General features: G+C 52.8%; 3 protein-coding genes across 17 annotated transcripts; 1 reads left to right on the top strand and 2 right to left on the bottom strand.

The window, feature by feature from the left end:
* Positions 1-9: 9 nt before the first annotated feature.
* IZUMO1 (izumo sperm-oocyte fusion 1) lies at positions 10-4,497 on the bottom strand. Of its 5 annotated transcripts, none has more exons than XM_073226134.1 (10): positions 3,636-4,497; positions 3,351-3,525; positions 2,920-2,994; positions 2,462-2,548; positions 2,203-2,223; positions 1,810-1,890; positions 1,527-1,627; positions 1,119-1,272; positions 589-802; positions 83-334 (listed from the first exon to the last, which is right to left on the bottom strand). In XM_073226134.1, the coding sequence occupies exons 2-10, from the start codon at positions 3,514-3,516 to the stop codon at positions 211-213; spliced, it is 1,023 nt and encodes a 340-aa protein (XP_073082235.1). In that variant the 5' UTR covers positions 3,517-3,525; positions 3,636-4,497; the 3' UTR covers positions 83-210. The 5 variants fall into 5 exon arrangements, with proteins under 5 accessions (XP_036861895.1, XP_073082235.1, XP_073082236.1 ...); XM_073226135.1 differs by having other exon boundaries at positions 3,715-4,497; XM_017665648.3 differs by having other exon boundaries at positions 3,351-4,497.
* A 237-nt stretch (positions 4,498-4,734) lies between these two features.
* FUT1 (fucosyltransferase 1 (H blood group)) lies at positions 4,735-8,651 on the bottom strand. 10 transcript variants are annotated; one of them, XM_037005995.2, is made up of 4 exons: positions 8,054-8,537; positions 7,660-7,811; positions 7,357-7,533; positions 4,735-7,180 (listed from the first exon to the last, which is right to left on the bottom strand). In XM_037005995.2, exons 2-4 carry the CDS (start codon positions 7,712-7,714, stop codon positions 6,081-6,083), a joined length of 1,332 nt encoding a protein of 443 aa, XP_036861890.2. In that variant the 5' UTR covers positions 7,715-7,811; positions 8,054-8,537; the 3' UTR covers positions 4,735-6,080. The 10 variants fall into 10 exon arrangements, with proteins under 10 accessions (XP_036861890.2, XP_017521148.3, XP_073082230.1 ...); XM_017665659.3 differs by having other exon boundaries at positions 7,357-7,461; XM_073226129.1 differs by having other exon boundaries at positions 4,735-7,069; positions 7,357-7,461.
* Positions 8,652-9,023: 372 nt separating this feature from the next.
* On the top strand, positions 9,024-12,550 carry FGF21 (fibroblast growth factor 21). 2 transcript variants are annotated; one of them, XM_037006002.2, is made up of 4 exons: positions 9,024-9,483; positions 9,598-9,984; positions 10,078-10,181; positions 10,922-12,550. In XM_037006002.2, exons 2-4 carry the CDS (start codon positions 9,738-9,740, stop codon positions 11,210-11,212), a joined length of 642 nt encoding a protein of 213 aa, XP_036861897.2. In that variant the 5' UTR covers positions 9,024-9,483; positions 9,598-9,737; the 3' UTR covers positions 11,213-12,550. The 2 variants fall into 2 exon arrangements, with proteins under 2 accessions (XP_036861897.2, XP_017521153.3); XM_017665664.3 differs by lacking the exon at positions 9,024-9,483 and having other exon boundaries at positions 9,550-9,972; positions 10,922-12,535.
* The last annotated feature ends 6,877 nt before the right edge of the window (positions 12,551-19,427 follow it).

Genomic DNA, 19,427 nt, shown 5'->3' with positions numbered 1-19,427 from the left:
GAGGAGATCTGGACAGGGCTGGCCCTGCCCCACTCCTTGATTCTGGAATAGCGTCTCAGCCAGTTGGTCCCTTCCAGCACCCCGGAGGCCTGGTTCCCAGCCCCATTCTCTCAATCAGGAGACCGTCCCCTGACCTCTCCTCTAGGGGAACCAAAAGTTAGGATCAGATGGGAGGAATGAGTCAAGATACTTAGACAACCAGATAAATCTTTATTTGTCCTCTGACTGTGTGGCCTTCTCCTCTGGAACCTTGGGGTGCTGAGCAGCTACACTGCGAGTGCCGAGCCAGTACTTTATGGCATCCATTGCCTTCCCAGACCGAAAGCAAAGTATCCTGGGGAAAGGTGGGCGTGCAGATAGAGCAACTGAGTGAGGGACATCCCCCCCACCAGCCTCCCTGTATTTGATATATTCTAGCAATTATCCAAGCTCCGCCCTCCTACGTAGGGCCCACCCAGTTTTCTGAGCCCCATCCCCAATGGCAGTCCAGCTATCAGCGTTCTGTAGCTCCCAGGTCCCCTCCTGCTTCAGGAAGCTGGAAACCCTGCCCCTCACTCCAAGCTCTGCCTCCTTCAGTGGGCGGCTCACATGGTGACTACTACGGTGATGAGCACCACAAAGCCCCCGATCAGCAGCCCTACTAGGCGTCCTCTCAGCATCTTCTCGAGCTTCGGAGGCTGTGATATCATATCCTGGACAGTTGTGGGCGACTGGGGGAAATTCGCAGGCATCTCACCCGGGGCCACGCAACCCTCGGTTTCGGTGTTTACAGACGGTACCTCCTCGGTATTTGGGGGCAACACTGATAGAGGAAGGGAAAGAGCAGTACCGGGAGGCATGAAGGTCCCGCCTTGGCCAAGCCAGCCATCCCCTCCCCAACCCGTTCCAGGACCCAAGCCCTCCAGGAGATAATCAGATCTCCAAAAAGGTGAACCCCGAATACACCCGGGGGGGAGTCCTGCAAAGGCAGCCAGAGGCTGCACCCAGGGTGGAAGCCACACCCTCGTGGCCTGGAACCACACCCTCCAGGACGTTCTGCCCACATTGGCCAAGCCCCTGAAGGCTGACCATCCCAACCCCAAGACCCCGAATCCTACACTTCCTTCCCCAGCACTGACCTGTGACATGAAAATGGATGACGGTGGCTAGGCCGCCTTTCACAGAGCCCAGCTCGCAGCGGTAGGTGCCTTCGTCCTCTTGACCCACCATGGGCTTGGTCAGGGTGGGCTCTTTCCCCTTCGACATCAAGGTCTCAGAATTGTTACTCCAAACCTAGACCCAAGCTCAAAGGGTCAGAGAGGCCTGGGGAATTCTGGGTTCGTGGGGGTACAGGGGTGAGATCATCATAGGGCCTCAGTCGGGGAGATGAGAGACCAGGGCGTGGGAGTGGCGAGGTCAGTGGAAATCAAACCTTTAAGGTCATGAGTCATGGGGATTGTGCAGGCCTGTGGTTACAGGGCCCCGGGGGCTCACACAGGCCTGATGGACGTGGGAGTTAAAGGAATACAGGAGTTGGAGGGCCCCACCCTGTAAAAGCTGTAATCCGTCAGGCCTTCAGAGGCTTTATGCCAATTGAGCTCACAGTCTAGGATCAGGTCTTCCATTGCACGGACCTCGACCCTGCGCTCTGAAGATAGGATGTTACTGCAGGATACCTCTTCCCGGTTCCTGCCCTTTTCCCTCCCGCTTCCACTCGGTCGCGCCCCGCCTTTTCTTGTAGATTGGCTCCAGTGTCTGCCTCTCTAGACTGAGGTGCTCCTCTGGCTCCGCCCTCCTCCACCAACCCATCCCGCTGAGCCCAGCTCTCACCCCCGCAATCCTTGGACTTTTGGCAAGCGTGAACCTGCTTCTCGCAGTTAGTGCACCAGATCAAAGACTGCAACATCATACCTGCAGGGGCAGGGGCAAGGCTATATTTGCCCCCCTAAAAGGCGGGGCTAAAAAGAGAGCAGGACCAAGGGCTGGGGCGGGGTCAGGTGCAGAATCCCTAAGAGTCAGCCCGAGGGGCGGGGCTAATACGCCGCCCTGCAAGAAGTGGAATCTACCCGGGCTTAGTCAGGAGTGGAAATAGAATACGACGGCCCCCCAAGAAGTCCGAGGTGCAGAAGATACACTAGAAACCCGGGAAGGAGAATGAAAAAACACAGACTCAAAAGGGGGAGGGAAAAGGATAAAGGACTAGTTTCCAAAATCCTGACTCACCACATTTGTTGGGACAAAAAGCTGCCTCGGAAGGAAAAAGAGAGAGAATCAGATTTTTAAGTTAAAAGAGTTGAGAGAGGGTTGAAGGAAGAGGCTGGGGCTGGGACTCGGGTTTAAGAAAGGAAGGACCTGGGTGCCTGGACCCCTGGGTCTGAGGGGCGTGCGCTGGGAGAACTAAGAGACGGGACTTGGAAAAGCAGAGGGCTGGGGACAGGGACTTTGGGCCTGGAGTTCCAGACAGACTCCCATCTTCTCTCACCCTCTTTTTGGAATTGAGCGACGTGTCTGGCAAAGGTATCTTTTTCCTGGTGTAACATCCAGAACAGCTCCTTCACGAAGAGCTCGCCTGGGAAGAAGCAGGATGACACAGAGTGCGTCTCCCTGCCCCGATCACCATCCCGGGAGTGAGGTACAGGAAGCTTGCCTCGGACTGCACAGCCTGGCATTCTGCTTTCAGGCCTTGTCAGGGAAGGACAGTGAAACTGAGTGACCACTTAACTTAGCCCCTGGACTAAGCAGCAGCTGGGATGAAGGCACTGTTCTGGTCTCCATTTTAGACAGGAGGGAGCTGTGAAATCCCTCGCAAAGCAAAGTCGAAATCTGAACTTAGGCTGACAACAGGGCCACCACCAGACCACAGAGCAGACCAGGTGTCACCAGCAATCACTTTCTCTCAGCAATTCTGGAGCTCCTCCCCTCTCCCCTCAGTGCATTTACCCTTTACATCGCTGTCCGTGATGCGTTTCAGATCCTTCAGAAAACTCCAAGATACCTTTTCCAGGGTGGGCTCATCTGTGGGGAGGAGATGGAATCTCAGATCCCAAGCATTAACGTCTCATTGGCTCGCCTAGACTTAGAAACTACAATATCCATGGGGCCGCTGGTAAAGGGTAGGCACGCTAAAAGGATTTCCCGCCTCCCGTTGCCTTCTGGGAGTTGTAGTTTTGTCGCACAAAATTCCAGCAGGGGTCGGGGAACGCAGTATTTGCCACTCCTAAGAAACCCTGGAATCTGCATCCCAGCCTTCTCCATTCCCGAACCCATGAGACTCTTGTCTCTAGCCTTTCCCCACCCCTCCACCCCGCAATCCTAGCCTCAGACCTCGCCTTTCCCCGGACCCAGGAGTCCGCGCTCCGCGCTGCCCTCACCGATGACTCCCATATAGGAATTCTCTCCAATCGGCAGTTCCTTGAAATTCTGCAAGGCCTCCTGTACCCTTTTCATGACGTTTTGGTGGTGCTTGGCTTCCAGGTGGCCTGGCAGGTAATCGTTCTCCAAGGACTTCAGTGCCTTCAAGGCCTTTGGGTCACACATGATACAGCCCTGGGCAGGAAGCAGGCAACCTGCCAGCGCTGCCACCAGGAGGGGAAGCCGTGGCCGCATTGCGACCAAAGCGCGAAGCCCACGCAGACCCGCGGGGAGGACCCTCTCACTTCAAACCGAGGAGGTGGACCCCAAACGGAACGAAGCCCCTCCCCGAGACTATGGACCCGCGATTTGCAGGGCGCACACTTCTCGTTAGGACCCCGAGGGGTCCCGATGCTCCCTCTAAGGCAGTTGCTGGACTTCGACTCTGATCGTTGTACGGCCAACCACTAGAGTTCGCTGGAAGGCCGAGTCCAGCTTCTCAGGACTTTGAGAGAGGACGAGCGAACCAAGTTCTTCCACTCCAATATTTTCTCATGCCTAAAATTAAGGATTACGTTGGGGGCAGGGTGGGTTTGGTCGCGTGATGTGGAGAACTTTTTTGACTGGTATCATAGTCACGGTTCTCCCCTTTCTACAAGGAGCTCCCACAACCTCCACCTTCTAGTTCCCCACGTAGGGCCGCGAACTCCCAAGATATAATCCCTGGAGGTTTCCTTGGCCCCGCCCAGAAGCCAACTCTTGAGTCTGATTGGACCTCAACAAAGGGAGGCCCCGCAGAAGTTCGGTGAGGTCACAGAAGTGGCTGCTTTTTCAGACTAGAATTTTGCCAGTATCCCCCAAAGGAAAAGTACCCAGTCTGCTCCGGCTTCCTCTCCTTCCTATGACCCAGGTTTCCCGTGAGATGCCCACGCCTTTTGGAAAGCCTGGGGTCGCGCCACAAAGATACGTAAACGGCCCCCTCTAGCCTTGAACTACGACTCCCAGAAGGCCCTGGGGTCATTCCCTCCAGACGACCGCGGCCAACCCCATAGCTTTATGGAAAATGTAGTTCGAGAATTATACTCGTTGCTTATTCATTCCTACAGCCGACCCCAGCCTATGGGGTAGAGTTAAGTCCCAGAGGAAAGAGAGCTCAGGGGCCAATACTGAGTCCCTGAGAAAGGAACTGGGGCTCAGAGTCCTGGAAGGTCTCTCTCTCCTTACTTTTCTGCATCACTGAGACAAGCCACCAGAAAAACGGACGACAACTTACGCAAATCCGGCAGCAAGAGGCTGCCAGACTGAGCAGGAACAATACCCCTAGACATGAGGCCCTGTAAGTTCCACACCTTTCCTCCTACACACTCTCACACACACACGATTCCAAAAACCTGCAGAGACGGGTTGATGATGTGGATGTTTAATTCATATCTCCTCTTCTCTCCCACCTGTGGCAGCTAAGTAGGAAATAGTCCCCCCAAACTCCCTGAGAAGACTAGAAAAGGAGCTTAGATTCTCCAGTGGGTAGATAAAAGGGTGTGCTCAGAGTTTTCTGTGTAATAGTTATCTACCTTTGCCCCCTTCAAAAAGCATGAAGGGGCTCCTAAAATCTGAGTCAGGAACCCCATCCTCTTGGCCAGACCGTGTGCTCCTCCTGCCTGGGTTTGAGGCCAGTCCTTTCATCCCCAATTTTCCCAAAGCCAGATTTAGTGGTTCTTTAAAGTCAGAGGCAGACAATGGTTGGCAGAGGGCACAGTACCTGTGGTTTTCTGCAAGCCCAAGGGACACATTTAGGCTGGCTGAATTCCAGAGAATTGATTCACACCACTCCCAGCAGCACAGCTGCAGAGGAGGAAACTTTCTTAATTGCAAAAAGCAACCCAAACTCAGTGCCAACATGTACAGCACCTGTCGTTGGCAGTTTTTGAGTTTAAAAAACAAAAGTGCCCCTGCATTTCCGGCAAGCCTTGCTCCAGAAGCTGCAGCATTTCAGCCACCATCTCTTCCCCGCCTCCCATGCTTTAGCCTATCTGCTCTGCAGAAAGGTCTTTGTGCTTTTTTTCAGATGCTGAGAGATTGGACAGTTCTGCTGTGCTCACAGCTACACACAAGTACTTGTGTCCAAACACAAGTTTGTCTTCAGCCAATCTCTCTGGCACTGGTTGAGGTGTTGATCTTCTTGTTGTATCCTCATTAGATTCTTTGCCAAAGTTATCTGAAATTCCAGAACCCCATCCCCTCTGGAAGAGTCCTGCAGGGTTTTCTCCACAGGCAGTTGAGCAAATCCCCACTAGAGAACCACTCCAGAAACAGAAGGGGAGTTGGTGAGCGCTTGCTCTAGAATGCTCATAAGTTCCCTTAGTCCTGAGGACCCAGGGGAAGAGAAGTCTCTCTTCTAGAAAAACCCAGGGTGGTCAACACTAGAGGGGCTTTCCCTGTTCCTGGGTTGCGGCCATCTAGAAATACTCTGCATATGGGTTGGGAAGAGCAGGCACTTGCCTTCTAGAACTGCCATGAGCCTGTCTCAACACTGCCAGTCAACAGGAAAAGATCATCTGCTGGTTCTAGAATGTCCAGGCAGTTGCAGAAAGCCCCCCTTTCTCTCAAAGTCTAGCCAACTCAAATCACTCTAGAAATGGGTGCCCACCTGCTGGACCACCACAGGCTCCTCCAGAAGCTATGTTAAGCCTCAGGAAACTCATAATGCTGGACCTAGATTGATTAAGCATTCCAGAATGTCTCTCTGCTGCTCAGGGCCCAGCCAGTCTCTGGAGTGGGGACAAGTCTGCATTAATGCCCACCCACTCAGGCAGGAAGGCGGCCGCAGGCTTAAAGATCTTCAGGAAGTTGGAGTCAGGCAAGGTGAAGTTGGCCAGGTAGACAGTGTCTCCACCAGCCAGGTAGGCAGCCCAGAAGCCGAAGGTGCCAATGGTCATGATGGTGTGATTGCACTGTGTGAGCAGTGCAAAATCTTTCCCGGGGGAACCCTCCTGCCCATCACCAGCAAAGGTCACATCCCCTTGGGAGGTGTCAATGTTTTCCCGGCACCACTCCATGCCATTGCTGGTGACCACAAACATGGGGGCTTTGTGCCGTGCCCGGAACCAATCCATAGCCTGCTGCAGGTAGGCACCATCACCCACCACACCCTTCCAGCGGTCGGGCATAACCTGCAGATAGTCCCCGCGGCGCACATGGACCCCCACAAAGGTGCCTGGCCGGTTCCCGGTGCGGCCCAGACGCAGCTGACTCAACAAACCCTGTGCCTCTTGCTGGAGGTGGTTGTGCAGGGTGAACTCCCTGCGGATCTGTTCCCGGAGATGGTGGAAGAAGGTCCAGGAGCAGGGGAAGCCGGTGAACTTCAGCACTGGATCCTTCAAGTGGGCATACTCCTCGGACATCCAGTCATGCAGCTCCAACTCACGCCACCGTGTGTGACTGTCCACCTCCGAGGCCATCACCGGCAGGGTGATGCGGAACACGGGGGCCAGGGCGGCATGCATAGCGGGGAGAATGAAGGCCTGGCGGCCATTGAGCTGGGCCAGAGCCAGCAGTGTGGCGCACTGTCCCATCTGGTTACCAAACCGGCCATCTGGGTAGATAGTCCAGGTTCCTGAGAGGTTGCCAGGATGCTGAGAGCAGGAAAACGAGGTGTTGGGGGCCGTTGGTGTGCCTGACAGGCAGAAGATGGCCACGGGGGCTGTCACCAGGTGGCGGTCTGGACACAGGACGGACAGGTCTAGACCAACAGGAAAGAGGTCTTGGTGGATATGGATGAGGAGGATGGCTGAGAAGACACAGACTAGCAGGAAGGTCAGACAGAGGTGATGTCGGCTGGGGACCCACATGGCTGCAGAGGAGGAAAAGCGAATGAGCAGGTGAGCAGAGCCTGAGGATGAATATCAGGGTGCAGAGTCCTGAGGGAATGAGGAAATGAAGGGCTGGATCTCCTAGGTCCAGGGAAGGCAAAGCAGGGGGCTTGGCATTTCAGGGGAGGGATGGGAGATGGTGAAAACTGGTGGTTACCAAGATAGCAGTGGACCCGGCACCACACCTTGGAGTCTCCTTCTCCCAGCCTGTGAGGCCCACTGAAGTTAGAAGATGTCCCACCAACTCCTTCCTCAGGTGGACCTGTGCGTGAGGGACAGAGCCCACCACGGAGGTGAAGCCACAGGCCAAAGACTGCATGAGGGTTCTTGACTCCTGCAGGAGTTGGGGGTGGGCACTGAGGAGACTCCTGGAGTTGTAGGGGGTTGCAGACAGGCGTGCCCCCTGACTGCAGGCTCCCATTCCTGGGCCTGGTCCTGGGCAGCCTCAGTTCCCACTCACCTGAGCTCCTGGTGGGTGGCAGATTCACAGGGGGCTTGGCGTAGCCGGAGAGCATAGTCCGCAGGTGCAGCCCACATCCGGCCGCCCAGGAACCCCAGACTCCAGGTCCCCGGGCCGGCAGCCCTCCCTTGCAGGCCGCCTGCGCCGAATGGCTGCGAGGGATCGGGGAGTGGAAGGAGATGGGGCGCGGTCCCAAGGCTCACAGCCTCCGCCCCTCCCTAGTGAGGCAGGTAGATCCGAGGCGGAGCTCCGCCCCTTCCCTGGCGCCCGGCTCCGGCGCTCGGGCCTAGGGGGTGGCCCGGGCCCCCCAGCCCTTCCCAGACCAGGGGATTCGCGGCCCAACGCCCTCCTCCCCGGGCTCCGCCAGCAAGAGGGCTCCGCACGGACAGCCTACCTGGCGTCCTAGCAGCCCCGGTCTTCCTTGGCCGTGGAGCTCTGGCGACCCGCTGCAATACTGGACCCAGTTGTTCCGGATGGGCCTTTCCCCCTTCGCCTCCTGTGCCTGGGTTCATCATCTGACCTGTGCACCTGGATGTGCCGATCCTGACCACGCCCAGCCGCTGGGACAGGCCAGGACACATGGTCCCGACGAGGAGGGAGATCCTCCAACCCCTTCCACGTCCTCGAGGGTGGGGATGGAGAACTTGTTTGCCAGGCTGCTCCGGGAGCCATGGAAAGCCTCCTCCAGCGATCAGAGTCCCAAGCGAGGGAGCTTCGCGCGGGAGGCGTTCCAGCGCCCACCAGGGCTGCTGATGAGGCATCCCCACCCTGTCCACCCCCAGATTCCACAGGGGCGGCCCCCAGCCTCTCCTTGCCGGGAGTTCTAGGGTCTGTGCCTGACTACTGCTTTCTAGGCGAGTCCGTCCCAGCCTATCCTTTCCCAAGGACTGGAACAGAGAAAACTCGAGGGAGAGAAAGTTTATCTTCCCTGCTTCCAGCAGAGGCACTGGGTGACTGACTGTAGGGACCCACAGCTTCTGTCACACTGCAGCCCTTAAGCCGTTTCCACCGTGGAAGACGGTTCCCCATGCCACTCCACTGGCCCACGCGGTCTGACCATTTGTCTTTCAATAAATCAAAGGCTCAGGAATTTGGCTTGACTTTCCAGATATTTGACCACACTTTCTCCAGACCCAGGACTCCCAGCCCCCAGCCCCTCCTCAGACTGAGAAGTTCAGGCCTCCCCTGCCCTCCTCATTCAGACCTGGGTGTCCAGTCTCTGCATTCCCTCGTACCCCTTGGGCTCCTGGGTCTCTCTTCCCTCCTGCAGAGCCTGGCTCAGCTTCCACCTCTGAGTCATAGACTTTCACCCTCCCTCACCATCCCCCAGGTTATTTTGACAGCTCCTGTGTGGGCCTGGGGTAACTTCTCTGGTGAAAGAAACACCGAGATTGCATCAGGGAGGAGGAGGAGGCCAGGGCATTTGTTGTACAAGTGTCTGGGCTGGGGTTGGTGAGATTAAGGTCAGCTTGAGGCCAGGTGAGAGGCTTCCCGGCCAGCATGCCTATATCCCTGCAGAGGACACTTTGGTCATGTGGCACTGGCTGCTGCTCTGATGATCAAGGAACCTCTGTGCCCGACCCCCAGAAACCTAGAAATTGAAGTGGGATGCAGAAATCCCAGTTGTGAGACACAGTCTGCATCAGGCAAGCAGGGAGGCAGTTTTCCAAGCCCTCAGTTCCCTCCTCCTTCAGACCAAGGAGTCCAAACCCCAAGCTCCCTCTTCCTTCAACCCAGGAGTCCAGGCCCCCAGCTGGAAGGACCCCCTGATTGCATCATCCGTTCAGGCTGGCCTGGCCACGGTGGAATCTTAGCTCCTGCCAAGTGGGTCAAATATCATGAGTCAGGTGTGGGGAAGGTGATTGGGCAGGTCTGTCTGTATATAAATTCTGAAATTTCTGCATCCATCTGAAGAGACACGGGTGTTCTGTCCGCTAGGAATCCAGGTGCAAGAGGACTGAGGCATTCAGCAACCCGGTAACCGGCTCTCCCAGACAACCAGGATCAGAAACAGAATCTAGACCCTTCAGCTCTTCAAAGCCCAGTGCCCAGACCTTGCTTAAGGACGTGAGCCATTGATGGGCTGGGACGAGGCCAGGTTCGAGCACCTGGGGCTGTGGGTCCCCGTGCTGACTGTCCTGCTGCTGCAAGGCTGCCAGGCACACCCCATCCCTGACTCCAGCCCCCTCCTCCAATTCGGAGGCCAAGTCCGGCAGCGGTACCTCTACACAGATGACGCCCGGGAAACAGAAGCCCACCTGGAGATCAGGGCTGATGGCACAGTGGTGGCGGCTGCCCGCCGGAGCCCTGAAAGTGAGTGCGGAGGTGGGGCCTAGGGCTGGGAGCTGGACTCCCGGGTCTAGGAGAGAAGGGCGTAGGCAAAGGCTCTCTGAGTCGTTGACCATTTGCTCCTCACAGGTCTCTTGGAGCTGAAGGCCCTGAAGCCAGGGGTGATTCAGATTTTGGGGGTCAAGACATCCAGGTTCCTGTGCCAGGGCCCAGATGGGACACTGTATGGATCGGTGAGTCTTCAGGAACCCCTCCTTGCGCTCCACCTTTCCTCCTATCACCTTCACCGTGTGGGGTACCATGTCCCGCAACTTTGCGCAGAGCCTGGCTTGATTCTCTGCTCTCCACATGCCCCAAGCCCACAACCACACTTGGAGGTGGGAGCTGTTATCAGTGTTTGCAAGAAGAAGAAACTGAGTCTCACGCAGGGACACCACCAGCCCCAAGTCCTGAGGCCTGTCAGTGACAGAGTCAGAGGGGCCTGAGAGGTGGGTCTTGTGACTCAGAACGGCTGCTGACCATACGGGCTCCTGTATGCCCGGCTCATGCTGAGTATAGGGTCACTCTGGGAACTCATGGCCTGTAAAGTTCCCGGGACCGTGGGCAGTAGCCAGATGCCCCTGTCTGGACTTAAAGCCTTACCTGGTCCCTGGGCTGGAATAATCCTCTCCGGAGTGGGGACAGGGAGGAAGGCCTTGCAGGCCTGCCAAGGGTAAAGCTGGAGCCTGCTTCTGTTGTTCTGTGTCCTGAAGGAGGCCTGGGGACCTAGACTCTTACTCTGAGGGAGGAGGGGCTCCCCCAGATCCCCAGGAGTCCCTAGACCTCTGCATCCAGAGGGAGAGCAGGGCTATAAGTCTGAGGGAGGAAGGCCTGGGTCTGGGGAAGGAGGGATCCAGGGACCTGGACTCCCCAGTCTGCAGCAGGAAGGGGTAAAGGAATCCCACGTCTCTGATCTCTGTGCTTGTCCCCTCAGCTCCACTTCAACCCCACGGCCTGTAGCTTCCGGGAGCTGCTGCTCGAGGACGGGTACAATGTCTATCAGTCCAAGGCCCTTGGCTTCCCACTCCACCTGCCCCCTGACAACTCCCCATACGGGGCCCGGGCCCCCAGGGGACCCACGCGCTTCCTGCCGCTGCCAGGCCTGCCCTCAGTCTCCCTGGAGCCTTCAGGGATCCTGGCCCCCGAGCCACCCGACGTGGGCTCCTCAGACCCCCTGAGCATGGTGGGGCCTGTGCAGGGTGGAAGCCCCAGCTACACCTCCTAAAGCCACAGGCTGCTGATTGTTGGGGCTCCCCTTTATTTATTGGGTTATTTATCTTATTTATTTTTCTATTTTTCTTGCCTGGAATAATAAAAAGTCTAAGAGGAGAATTAGAGTGAGCACAAGTGAATGTCTGAGGGAAGAATGGGATCTGCTTCCTTGCCACTGACCCCAGAGCCCACCTGTACCCCATTGCTGTAAGGCTGTGGAACAGTTCCGGCCTCCCCCATCCTCAGTTTTCTGCTCTGCCAAGGTGTTCCCAGGGATTCTGGACTACGCCTGCCCTTTGACAGGACTTGGGATTCCACCCCTCCACCCCTAACCTCATGTTAGTGTTGTAGAGCTATTTGTCCAGGTTCCTTAATATCTGGAGCACGTTTAAACAAGGCACTGCACAGCCCGATGGGAGATGTAGTTTTCTGGGTTCACTTAGCCCCAGAATGGAAGGACATCTTGGTCCTCGGGGCTGGGGCAAGGACTCTCGGTTCCTGGGACTGTACCTGCGGCTAGGGTGGCACTCTTGGCTCCTGGGGATCAGAGGGTCAGACACCCGAACACCTGGGTCCCAGGAGAACAGGGCATAGGGACCTGGACACTCTGGTCTGAGGGAGGCGGCCCTGGAGTCTGGGAGTCCTGGTCTCAGGAAGAGGGGATGCTGTTCTGAGTGCACGGTGTGGGCACTGTGGACTTTGGCCTGAGGTGACTGTGAGAATCCACTCCTAATCCAGCGAGCGCATTGCCCATTCTCGCTTCCTTCCCACCATCTGGATTTCCATATTGCCCTTTGAGTTATTTCCTGTTAAGAAAGATGTGAGAACAAAGATTTAAAGTGCACCTCCCAGGGGTCATGGGTCTACCCTGCTGGAGCCCAGGTGACTGGCTGGGGGCCTCAGCCTCTCTGGAGCTGGGGAATGCAGCCACTTGTCTTCACTCCAAGTTTTAAGTGAGAGGAACATCCTGAACAAAAGGGATGGAGGTGCAGGACCCAGAAGGTTCTGGGAGGGACTCCATGCCCAGAGGAAATGAATGTGCCTCAAAGTACACTTTTGTCCCCTATGGAACTAGGCTGGTTCAGTCACCAGAAAGAGTCCCCACGGGGAACAGAACCTGTAATGCCACCAAGTCCACCTGAAGTAGCCAGTTTGCTGCAGGGGGTGACTTCATGTGAGATGTAAGCTCCTGGTCAGAGGAATCCACCTACTTGTGTCAAGGGAAGTCAGCCCTGTGTGGGGAGCAGGAAGAAGTGGTGGCCACGGTCCTGATGGTTCTCCCACCCACTGACCTTGGAGATCACAGACCCTGAGGGGAGGGAGCAGGAAGGGGGCTCTGTGGTAGAGACCCGGGGGATGGGGACAGAGACTCAGGGGGAGAGGGCCAGGGACCCAAAGAAAGGGGAGGACAGGAGGAGGAGAGAGAAGAGGGACAAAGGTGGGGGGGCAGAGATCCAGAGAGAGGGGCAGGAAACCAGGAAGAAGGAGGTCAGACAGGGGCCTGCGAAATGTGTCCGAAGAGCACCTTCGCTCCACCAGGAAACTGAGCTCCCAACCGTGCTGTGCCTCCTTTAGAAGTGCTTAGTGTCCCCTTGTCCAAAGGGTCCCCCCTGAGGGTGCTGCTGATCTGCCTCAAGGTCCATCCCATCATCTCTTGCTGCTCCTAAACTCAACTCCCGCAGGTTCCGTAGGGTGACGGCTGAGGAACTAGGACCTGACCAAAACAATCGCAAGATCTTGCCCTTGAGATTGAAAGCGACCTGGGGTTTGTTTGCTCTTTGAGTCATTTCCTGTTAGGAAAGACGTGAGGACAAAGATTTGAAGTGCCGGCGGGAAAGGGATCCTGGTAGAGGAATGTGTCGGTAGAGATTCCGGGCTCCGGTGTTAGCTGTAGGGGCTGGAAGCAGCCCTGTTTTGCTCTTTGGCTGCCTGGAACCTGTACCCCAAGCGTGGCTACACCTGCGGCACTGTAGAATGACAGTTCTCCGTGCAGCTCTGGATCAGCGGCAGCACGTGGGAGCTTGTTAGATATGTAACTGGGGACCCCAAAACCCACTGAATCAGAAATCCTGAGGAGTAGGCAAATTCATTCAGAGAAATCAGATAAGGGGTCACCACCAACTGGTTGGGAGGGTGGAATGGAGAGTGTGTTCGTTTCCTAAGTACCACAAACTGAGTGGCTTAAAACAACAGAAATGTGTTCAGTCACAGTTCTGGGGGCTGGAAATCTGAGATCAAGGTGTTGTCGGCAGGGCCATGCCCTCTCGGAAGGTTCTATGGGGAGGGTCCGCCTCTGCTCCTTCCCAGCTTCTGGTAGTTGCTGGCAATCATTGGTACCCGCTGGCTTGGAGATGCATCTCGCCTATCTCTGCTTCTAACTTCACATGCATTTTTCCCCAGGTGTTTGAATCTGTGCCTAAAAATTACAGTCTTCGTATAAGGGCACCAATCATAAGGGATTTAGGGCCCATTATTCCAGGAGGACCTCATCCTAACTTGGTTACGTCTGCAAAGATCCTATTTCCAAATAAGGCCACATGCGCGGGTTCCAGGTGGACGTGGATTCGGGGGCGATGGTATTTAACTCCGTGCACATATCTGTATGCACTTTACCACCCTCGCCTACTGTTGCTCGCCAGTAAGCACATTTAGTAGTTCCTCAGTAGGGAGTGGGGCAGGCCAGGATGACTTTCCCAGCCTCCATGTACTTAAAAGTTCACACGTTGCTGTTTCCATTCAGTACTGAAAATCTAACCTGCCAGTGTAGCCACCTCGCCAGTACTTCCAAGAGAGATAGATCTGCCTCCCCTATGGGTAGCTAAATCTTTCTCCTTTGCCCCCCAGAGTTCCTATCAAAATCAGTTGGGTTTTGCCTCTCTTCATTTTCACAAGAATGAAGTTTTATCCAGTCACTGAACAGAAAGGATAATTATATTGACAGGATAGAAGGGCTAATTATCGTGACAATGGCAATCATATGACAATCTATAAGTGTATCAAATTAACATGTTATACGCCTTACATTTACACAATGTTATATGTCAAATATGTTTCAATAAGTCTAATAAAGTACAGAGCTTTGTCCTTCCAGAAGAGAGATTCCAGCAAGTAATGCTGAGATCTCTGGGGGCCCAGACCATCCCAGCGTCTTCCAGCCTTCCCATGGCCCCCTACACCTACCTATTAATTGGCGCCTCATTAGGAAACCCTACCCCTAACCCTAACCTCCCCCTATCACACACAAGCACAAGATCTGACTGCTGCTGTCCTCAGATTCCTCACCAAGTCCTCTGCTGTGAAGGCAACCTCCCCTCCAGGGGTGAGCGCTTCACCGCACGTTTGAGAATTTCTTTTTCTCCCTGTACTGCTCTGGTCCAGCCCCGTCCACTTATCTTTCGGGGTTCATGGGGTTCCATGGTCGGCTGGTTTCATGGGAAATGTTTTTTGTGAACTTTTCGCTACCCTAACTGCTTTGCCTGGGTTAGCTGGGGTGTTATGTAGGGGTAGCATTTGGGAAGATGAAGAAACTGCGCTGCCTGACCTGAACCTAATTGTGAGGAAACATCACACATTCCAGTGAAGGACCTTCTGCAAAAACAAGCAGCCTTGACTTTTCAAAACTTTCAAGGTCAAGACAGAGAGAGATGGGGAAACTGTTCTTACCAAAGGAGACCAGAAAGACAGCACAACAGAGTTCAGTTCGTTTGTTGGGCAACTCAGATGATACCTTGGATGTCAGTAAGACCCTCAGTGACATCCGAATGCATTCTGTGCATCAGAAAGTAATAATACACCCGTGTTAAGTTTTCTGATTTTGATCATTGCATTGTGGCGAGTAAAAAGAATGTCCTTGATCTTAGCAAATATACACTGAGTATTTAGGGACAAAGGGCATGGTGTCTCCAGCGTTTTCTCAAATGTTTCTGGAAATGTAAATACCTGATACTCTAGAGATAGAGAGTGAACGGTTAAGCAGAAGTGGGGGCAGGAGTGGCACCAATTGGGGAGCCGAAAAGACATACGGACTTCCTGGTATAAGTCTTGAAACTTTTCCATCAGTTTGAAATTGTAAAAGCAATTAAAGTCACTCCTGCCCCCAAATAACTCCATGCTTCAGCGCCCACTGCCCCCTTGGCCTCTTTGCAAACATCCTTCGAAAAATGCACGGATAAGCTTCCAAGAAGCAAGAAAATATCTCCAGGTCCTCCGCACACACGAAAGAAAGAAAGGAAAAGAAAAGGGGGGTAAAAGGAAAGGGCAGGGAAAGGGGTGGAAGAAGCCACAGAAGAGAGATGTGGAAGTGAGTGGAAACCAAGCTGAGCACATCGTTTTCTGGAATCTGCGGGCCCTGGGACAGGGGCACGTGCTTCCGGGGGAAGGCTCAGGTCGCAGAGGCGCCAAGGGCCGCAACTTCATGAGAGCCTGGGGTTTAAAATCCCGCACGCCTACCTACAATGGAATTTTTCAGCCTTAAAAGAGAAGGGTATTCTGACGCTAGCTACAACATAGATAAACCTTGAAAATATCATGCTAAGTGAAAGCAGCCAGACACAGGAGGGCAGATACTGTATGATTGCACCTCAAGAGGCATTGAGACAGGCAAACTCAGAGACATGGGAAGTAGAATGGCGGTGGTCGGGGGACGGGGAGGAGGGACATGGGGAGTTGTTTATGGGGGCACAATTCCAGTTTGGGATGATGGGAAGTCCTGGGATGGATGGTGAGGGCTGCACAACAAGGTCAATGCCCTTAATGCCACTGAACTGTACACTCATCAATAGCTAAAATGGTTAATTTTATGTATGGGTATCTCACTGCAATGTTTTTTTAAAAAAATCCACCCAACTGTGATAAAAAAACTGAAAGGAGATTTTCCTATTTCTGTCTGGGCTCTGGATGGAAGAAAAAATGATTCTCTACTGAGAATTGTGTTGGCATTGAACCCGTGTCAAGTGGGATGAGCTCGAAATCAACACTGGGTGGTTGAGGCACCACTGAGCTGCGACATTAGCGGGACAGCCTCGGGCTAGTGACACCCCTAAGGTTTCTGGCCTGTCTCTGGGAGACACCGCTTACCTCAGATCTCATGGAGGAAATCTGGAGGGAGCCCGTCATCCAAAGCCACACGATATTCAAGGGAGCTACGCACATGGCGCGTGCCAGCAAATACACGGGACAGCAGGACAGAGCAGCCCTGCCCCGCCCACAGCCACCCTGCAGTAACAGAGTATAGAGAAAAAGGATTTGAAATACTTTTAAAAAATCATGCTTAAACATTTTTTATCAGAATATGTGAACAAATATTTCGATCGCAAACTCTGGTCAATCACAAACTCTACCATTCTGACAACTTCTAAGTCTGCAGATCATTACGGGACAACCAATGCACAGCATTTGTTCACCCTGCAAACCTGAACCTCTGTCCCTATTAAAACAACAGCTCCCCGTCCCCACTCCTCCCAGCCCAGGGTCACCACCATTCCGCTTCCTGTTTCTGTGCATTTTACTACTTTAGATACTTCATAGAGTGACATAGAGTGACTGTCTTGTGTCACCTGGCGTAATGTTTTATGGTTGTATATATAAGGTTGTAGCCTGGGTCAGAATTTTCTTTCTCTTTAAGGCTGCCTGATATCCCACTGTGTGGATAAAATGCCACGTTTTGTTCACCCGCTCACCACCTATGGACATTTGGATTGTTTCCTGGATGTTGTGAAAAATGCTGCTATGAACACAGATGTACAACTCTCTCTTCAAAACCCCAATTTCAGTTATTTTGAGTACATACCCAGAATTGTATTGCGGGATCATATGGTAATTTGATTTTGAATCTTTGGAGGAACAACCCATGGTGGTGAATTTTATGGGTCGACTTGAATGGGCTGACGGAGGCCCAGATAATTGAGAAAACGCTATTTCTGAGAGTGTCTGTGTTTCTAGGAGAAATTAGCACTTGATTCAGTGCACCAAATAAAGATATCCGCCCTCATCAATGTGGACATCATCCGATCTGTTGAGGGCTGGAATGAAACAAAAATGAAAGGCAAATTGTCTCTTTTGCGCTGAGGCATCCATCTTTCCCTGCCCTTGCACATCGAAGCTCTTCATTCTCCAGCCTTTGGGCCCCAAGACTTATACCTGTAGCCCCCAGGTTCTCAGGCCTTTGGCCTGGCTGTGACTTATCCCACCGGTTTTTCTGCTTCTCCAGCTTGCAGGCAGCAGACCGTGGGACTTCCCAGCCTCCTTAACCACATGAGCCAATTCTTACAGTGAATCTCCTTTTGTTTATATCTATAGATATCCCATTGGGTCTGTTTCTCTGGAGAACCGTGATTAATACACGATACTGTTTTCCATAGCAGCTGCACCATTGTACATTCCCTTCAACAAGAGTTCCAATTTCTGGACATCCTTGCCAACACTTGTTATTTTCTGGGTCTATGTGTTTCTTTCGGTAGCAGCCATCCACTCACTGCTGATTTGATTTGCATTTCCCTAATGATTAGTGATGTTGAGATCTTTTCATATGTGTGTTAGCCATTTGTATATCTTTTTTGGAGAAATGTCTACTCAAGTCCTTTGCCCATTTAAAAATCAGGTTGTTTTTGTTGTTGAATTGTAAAAGTTCTTTATATATTCTGGCTAGTAACCCCTTATCAGATATATGACTGGCAAATACTTTCTCCCATTCCATAGGTTAACTCTGTCAATTGTATCCTTTGGCATACAGGAGTTTTATTATTTTGATATAGTACAATTTATCAATTTTTACTTTTGTTGCCTATGCTTTTGTTCTCATATCCAAGAAATCATTGCCAAATCTAAGTCATGGAGCTCTTTCCCTATGTTTCCTTCTGGGAGCTTTCTAATTCTAGGTCTTACTTTTAGATCTCTGATGCAATCTGAGTTAATTTCTATATAAGGTAAAAAGAATTGATCATTCTTTTGCATGTGAATATCGAGTTTTCCTGGCACCACTTGTTGAGAAAGAATGTGGTGAGATCTTCTGATGTCAGAAAAGCTTTCATGGATGGACACACAAATATTCACAACTGTTTGGGTTTTTTGGTAATAATTAATTAATTTTCAAACAGTCATCATCCCTCTAAGCTTCACTGACTACTAAAAATAGCAAGCTGAGGATTTCACAATTTTGGATTTCCCCAAACATTTGAACATCGATGGCAAATGTAATCCGTGGACTTTCACAAGTCTGGTATCTCAGGTTCCCTGAAATGAATTAAATGCCTTGAATAGAAGAAAAACAGCAGTGCAATCTTGATGATAGTTTTTGCAAGTCTGCTTTATGAGATTCTCACAAATACCTCAAATATCTTCAAAGGCAAATAGAAATACAGAGATCATCATATTGATCAGCTTCTTCACATTAAACTGTGTATGAAAGTGCTGGTGTCATAGATACGTGTTTCTTCAATACCTTTGTTCTATACAAGATTTCGATTCAGTAACCAGGCCACTTCCTCTGACCTGTGATTTTTCCCTACCGCATGGAGAGCTCGGCTTCACTAATCCACAGGCCGAAATCGGTACACAGGTGGTAACAGGGTGAGGATGCCGGTGCAGACCTGGGACACAAGCCCTTGAGTCCCTCCCAGGTTGATTCTCACCAAGCCCGAGTTCCATGATAATTGGAATTTGTCATGATTTCATGAATTAGGAAACCGATTTTGGTAATCTTGAGTTATTTCCAACAGCTGTTTGCTCAGAATGGCATACTGTACAGTACAGCCTGATAAACGTGTTCATAGAAGTCATATCATTTTAATAGGCTGGGAAGTAATATTATTTAGCTGCTGTTTCTTCTGGGACCTGCCCTGTTGAATGTGTGGAGTATTTCATCTTTATTCTACACTCAGGGTGAACCTGTTTCCCTCTGCTTGTTCTGGTGGCCCTGGGCTATCATCTGTGTAGCCTGAAGCTCACCCTCCAACTCTATAACCCCATTTGACAACCAATGAGATGGGCGGGGAGGCCCTGGTAGGAGACTGGGAGGCAGGAGGAGGGGCAGAGGGACATTTTTCCTACCTCCAGCTCCAGTCTACATCTGGCCAGTAGCCACAGGCAGCAATAGCTCTGGTTTCCAGTTACTTTGGGCACTTCCAGCACCAGCCAGCTGCACAGCCTTGGCAGGGAGATTTCCATCCCCCATTGGCCCTCTTGGAGGTGAGAACACCAGCTGCCTGGAGTCCCCTCCCTTGCTTCTCCTT

This window comes from Manis javanica, chromosome 17, assembly GCF_040802235.1.
Source record: "Manis javanica isolate MJ-LG chromosome 17, MJ_LKY, whole genome shotgun sequence".
NCBI lineage: Eukaryota > Metazoa > Chordata > Mammalia > Pholidota > Manidae > Manis > Manis javanica.
Note: the sequence above shows the minus strand (reverse complement) of the source record. Positions and strands in the feature narration are given on the sequence as shown.

What these genes read in the sequence shown, in the direction of transcription:
- IZUMO1 (XM_017665648.3), bottom strand. Translation starts at nt 3,585, where the DNA reads ATGCGGCCACGGCTTCCCCTCCTGGTGGCAGCGCTGGCAGGTTGCCTG. An exon ending in CACGGACAGCGATGTAAAGG is followed by an intron (nt 2,549 to 2,919) that starts GTAAATGCACTG and finishes GCTTCTTCCCAG; the next exon opens with GCGAGCTCTTCGTGAAGGAG. An exon ending in TTTTTGTCCCAACAAATGTG is followed by an intron (nt 1,891 to 2,202) that starts GTGAGTCAGGAT and finishes CTGCCCCTGCAG; the next exon opens with GTATGATGTTGCAGTCTTTG.
- FUT1 (XM_073226125.1), bottom strand. Translation starts at nt 8,420, where the DNA reads ATGCCTCATCAGCAGCCCTGGTGGGCGCTGGAACGCCTCCCGCGCGAA. An exon ending in CGGGGCTGCTAGGACGCCAG is followed by an intron (nt 7,534 to 8,053) that starts GTAGGCTGTCCG and finishes CAACTCCTGCAG; the next exon opens with GAGTCAAGAACCCTCATGCA. An exon ending in CCGGGTCCACTGCTATCTTG is followed by an intron (nt 7,181 to 7,356) that starts GTAACCACCAGT and finishes CCTCCTCTGCAG; the next exon opens with CCATGTGGGTCCCCAGCCGA.
- FGF21 (XM_037006002.2), top strand. Translation starts at nt 9,738, where the DNA reads ATGGGCTGGGACGAGGCCAGGTTCGAGCACCTGGGGCTGTGGGTCCCC. An exon ending in CCCTGAAAGTGAGTGCGGAG is followed by an intron (nt 9,985 to 10,077) that starts GTGGGGCCTAGG and finishes TGCTCCTCACAG; the next exon opens with GTCTCTTGGAGCTGAAGGCC. An exon ending in ATGGGACACTGTATGGATCG is followed by an intron (nt 10,182 to 10,921) that starts GTGAGTCTTCAG and finishes TTGTCCCCTCAG; the next exon opens with CTCCACTTCAACCCCACGGC.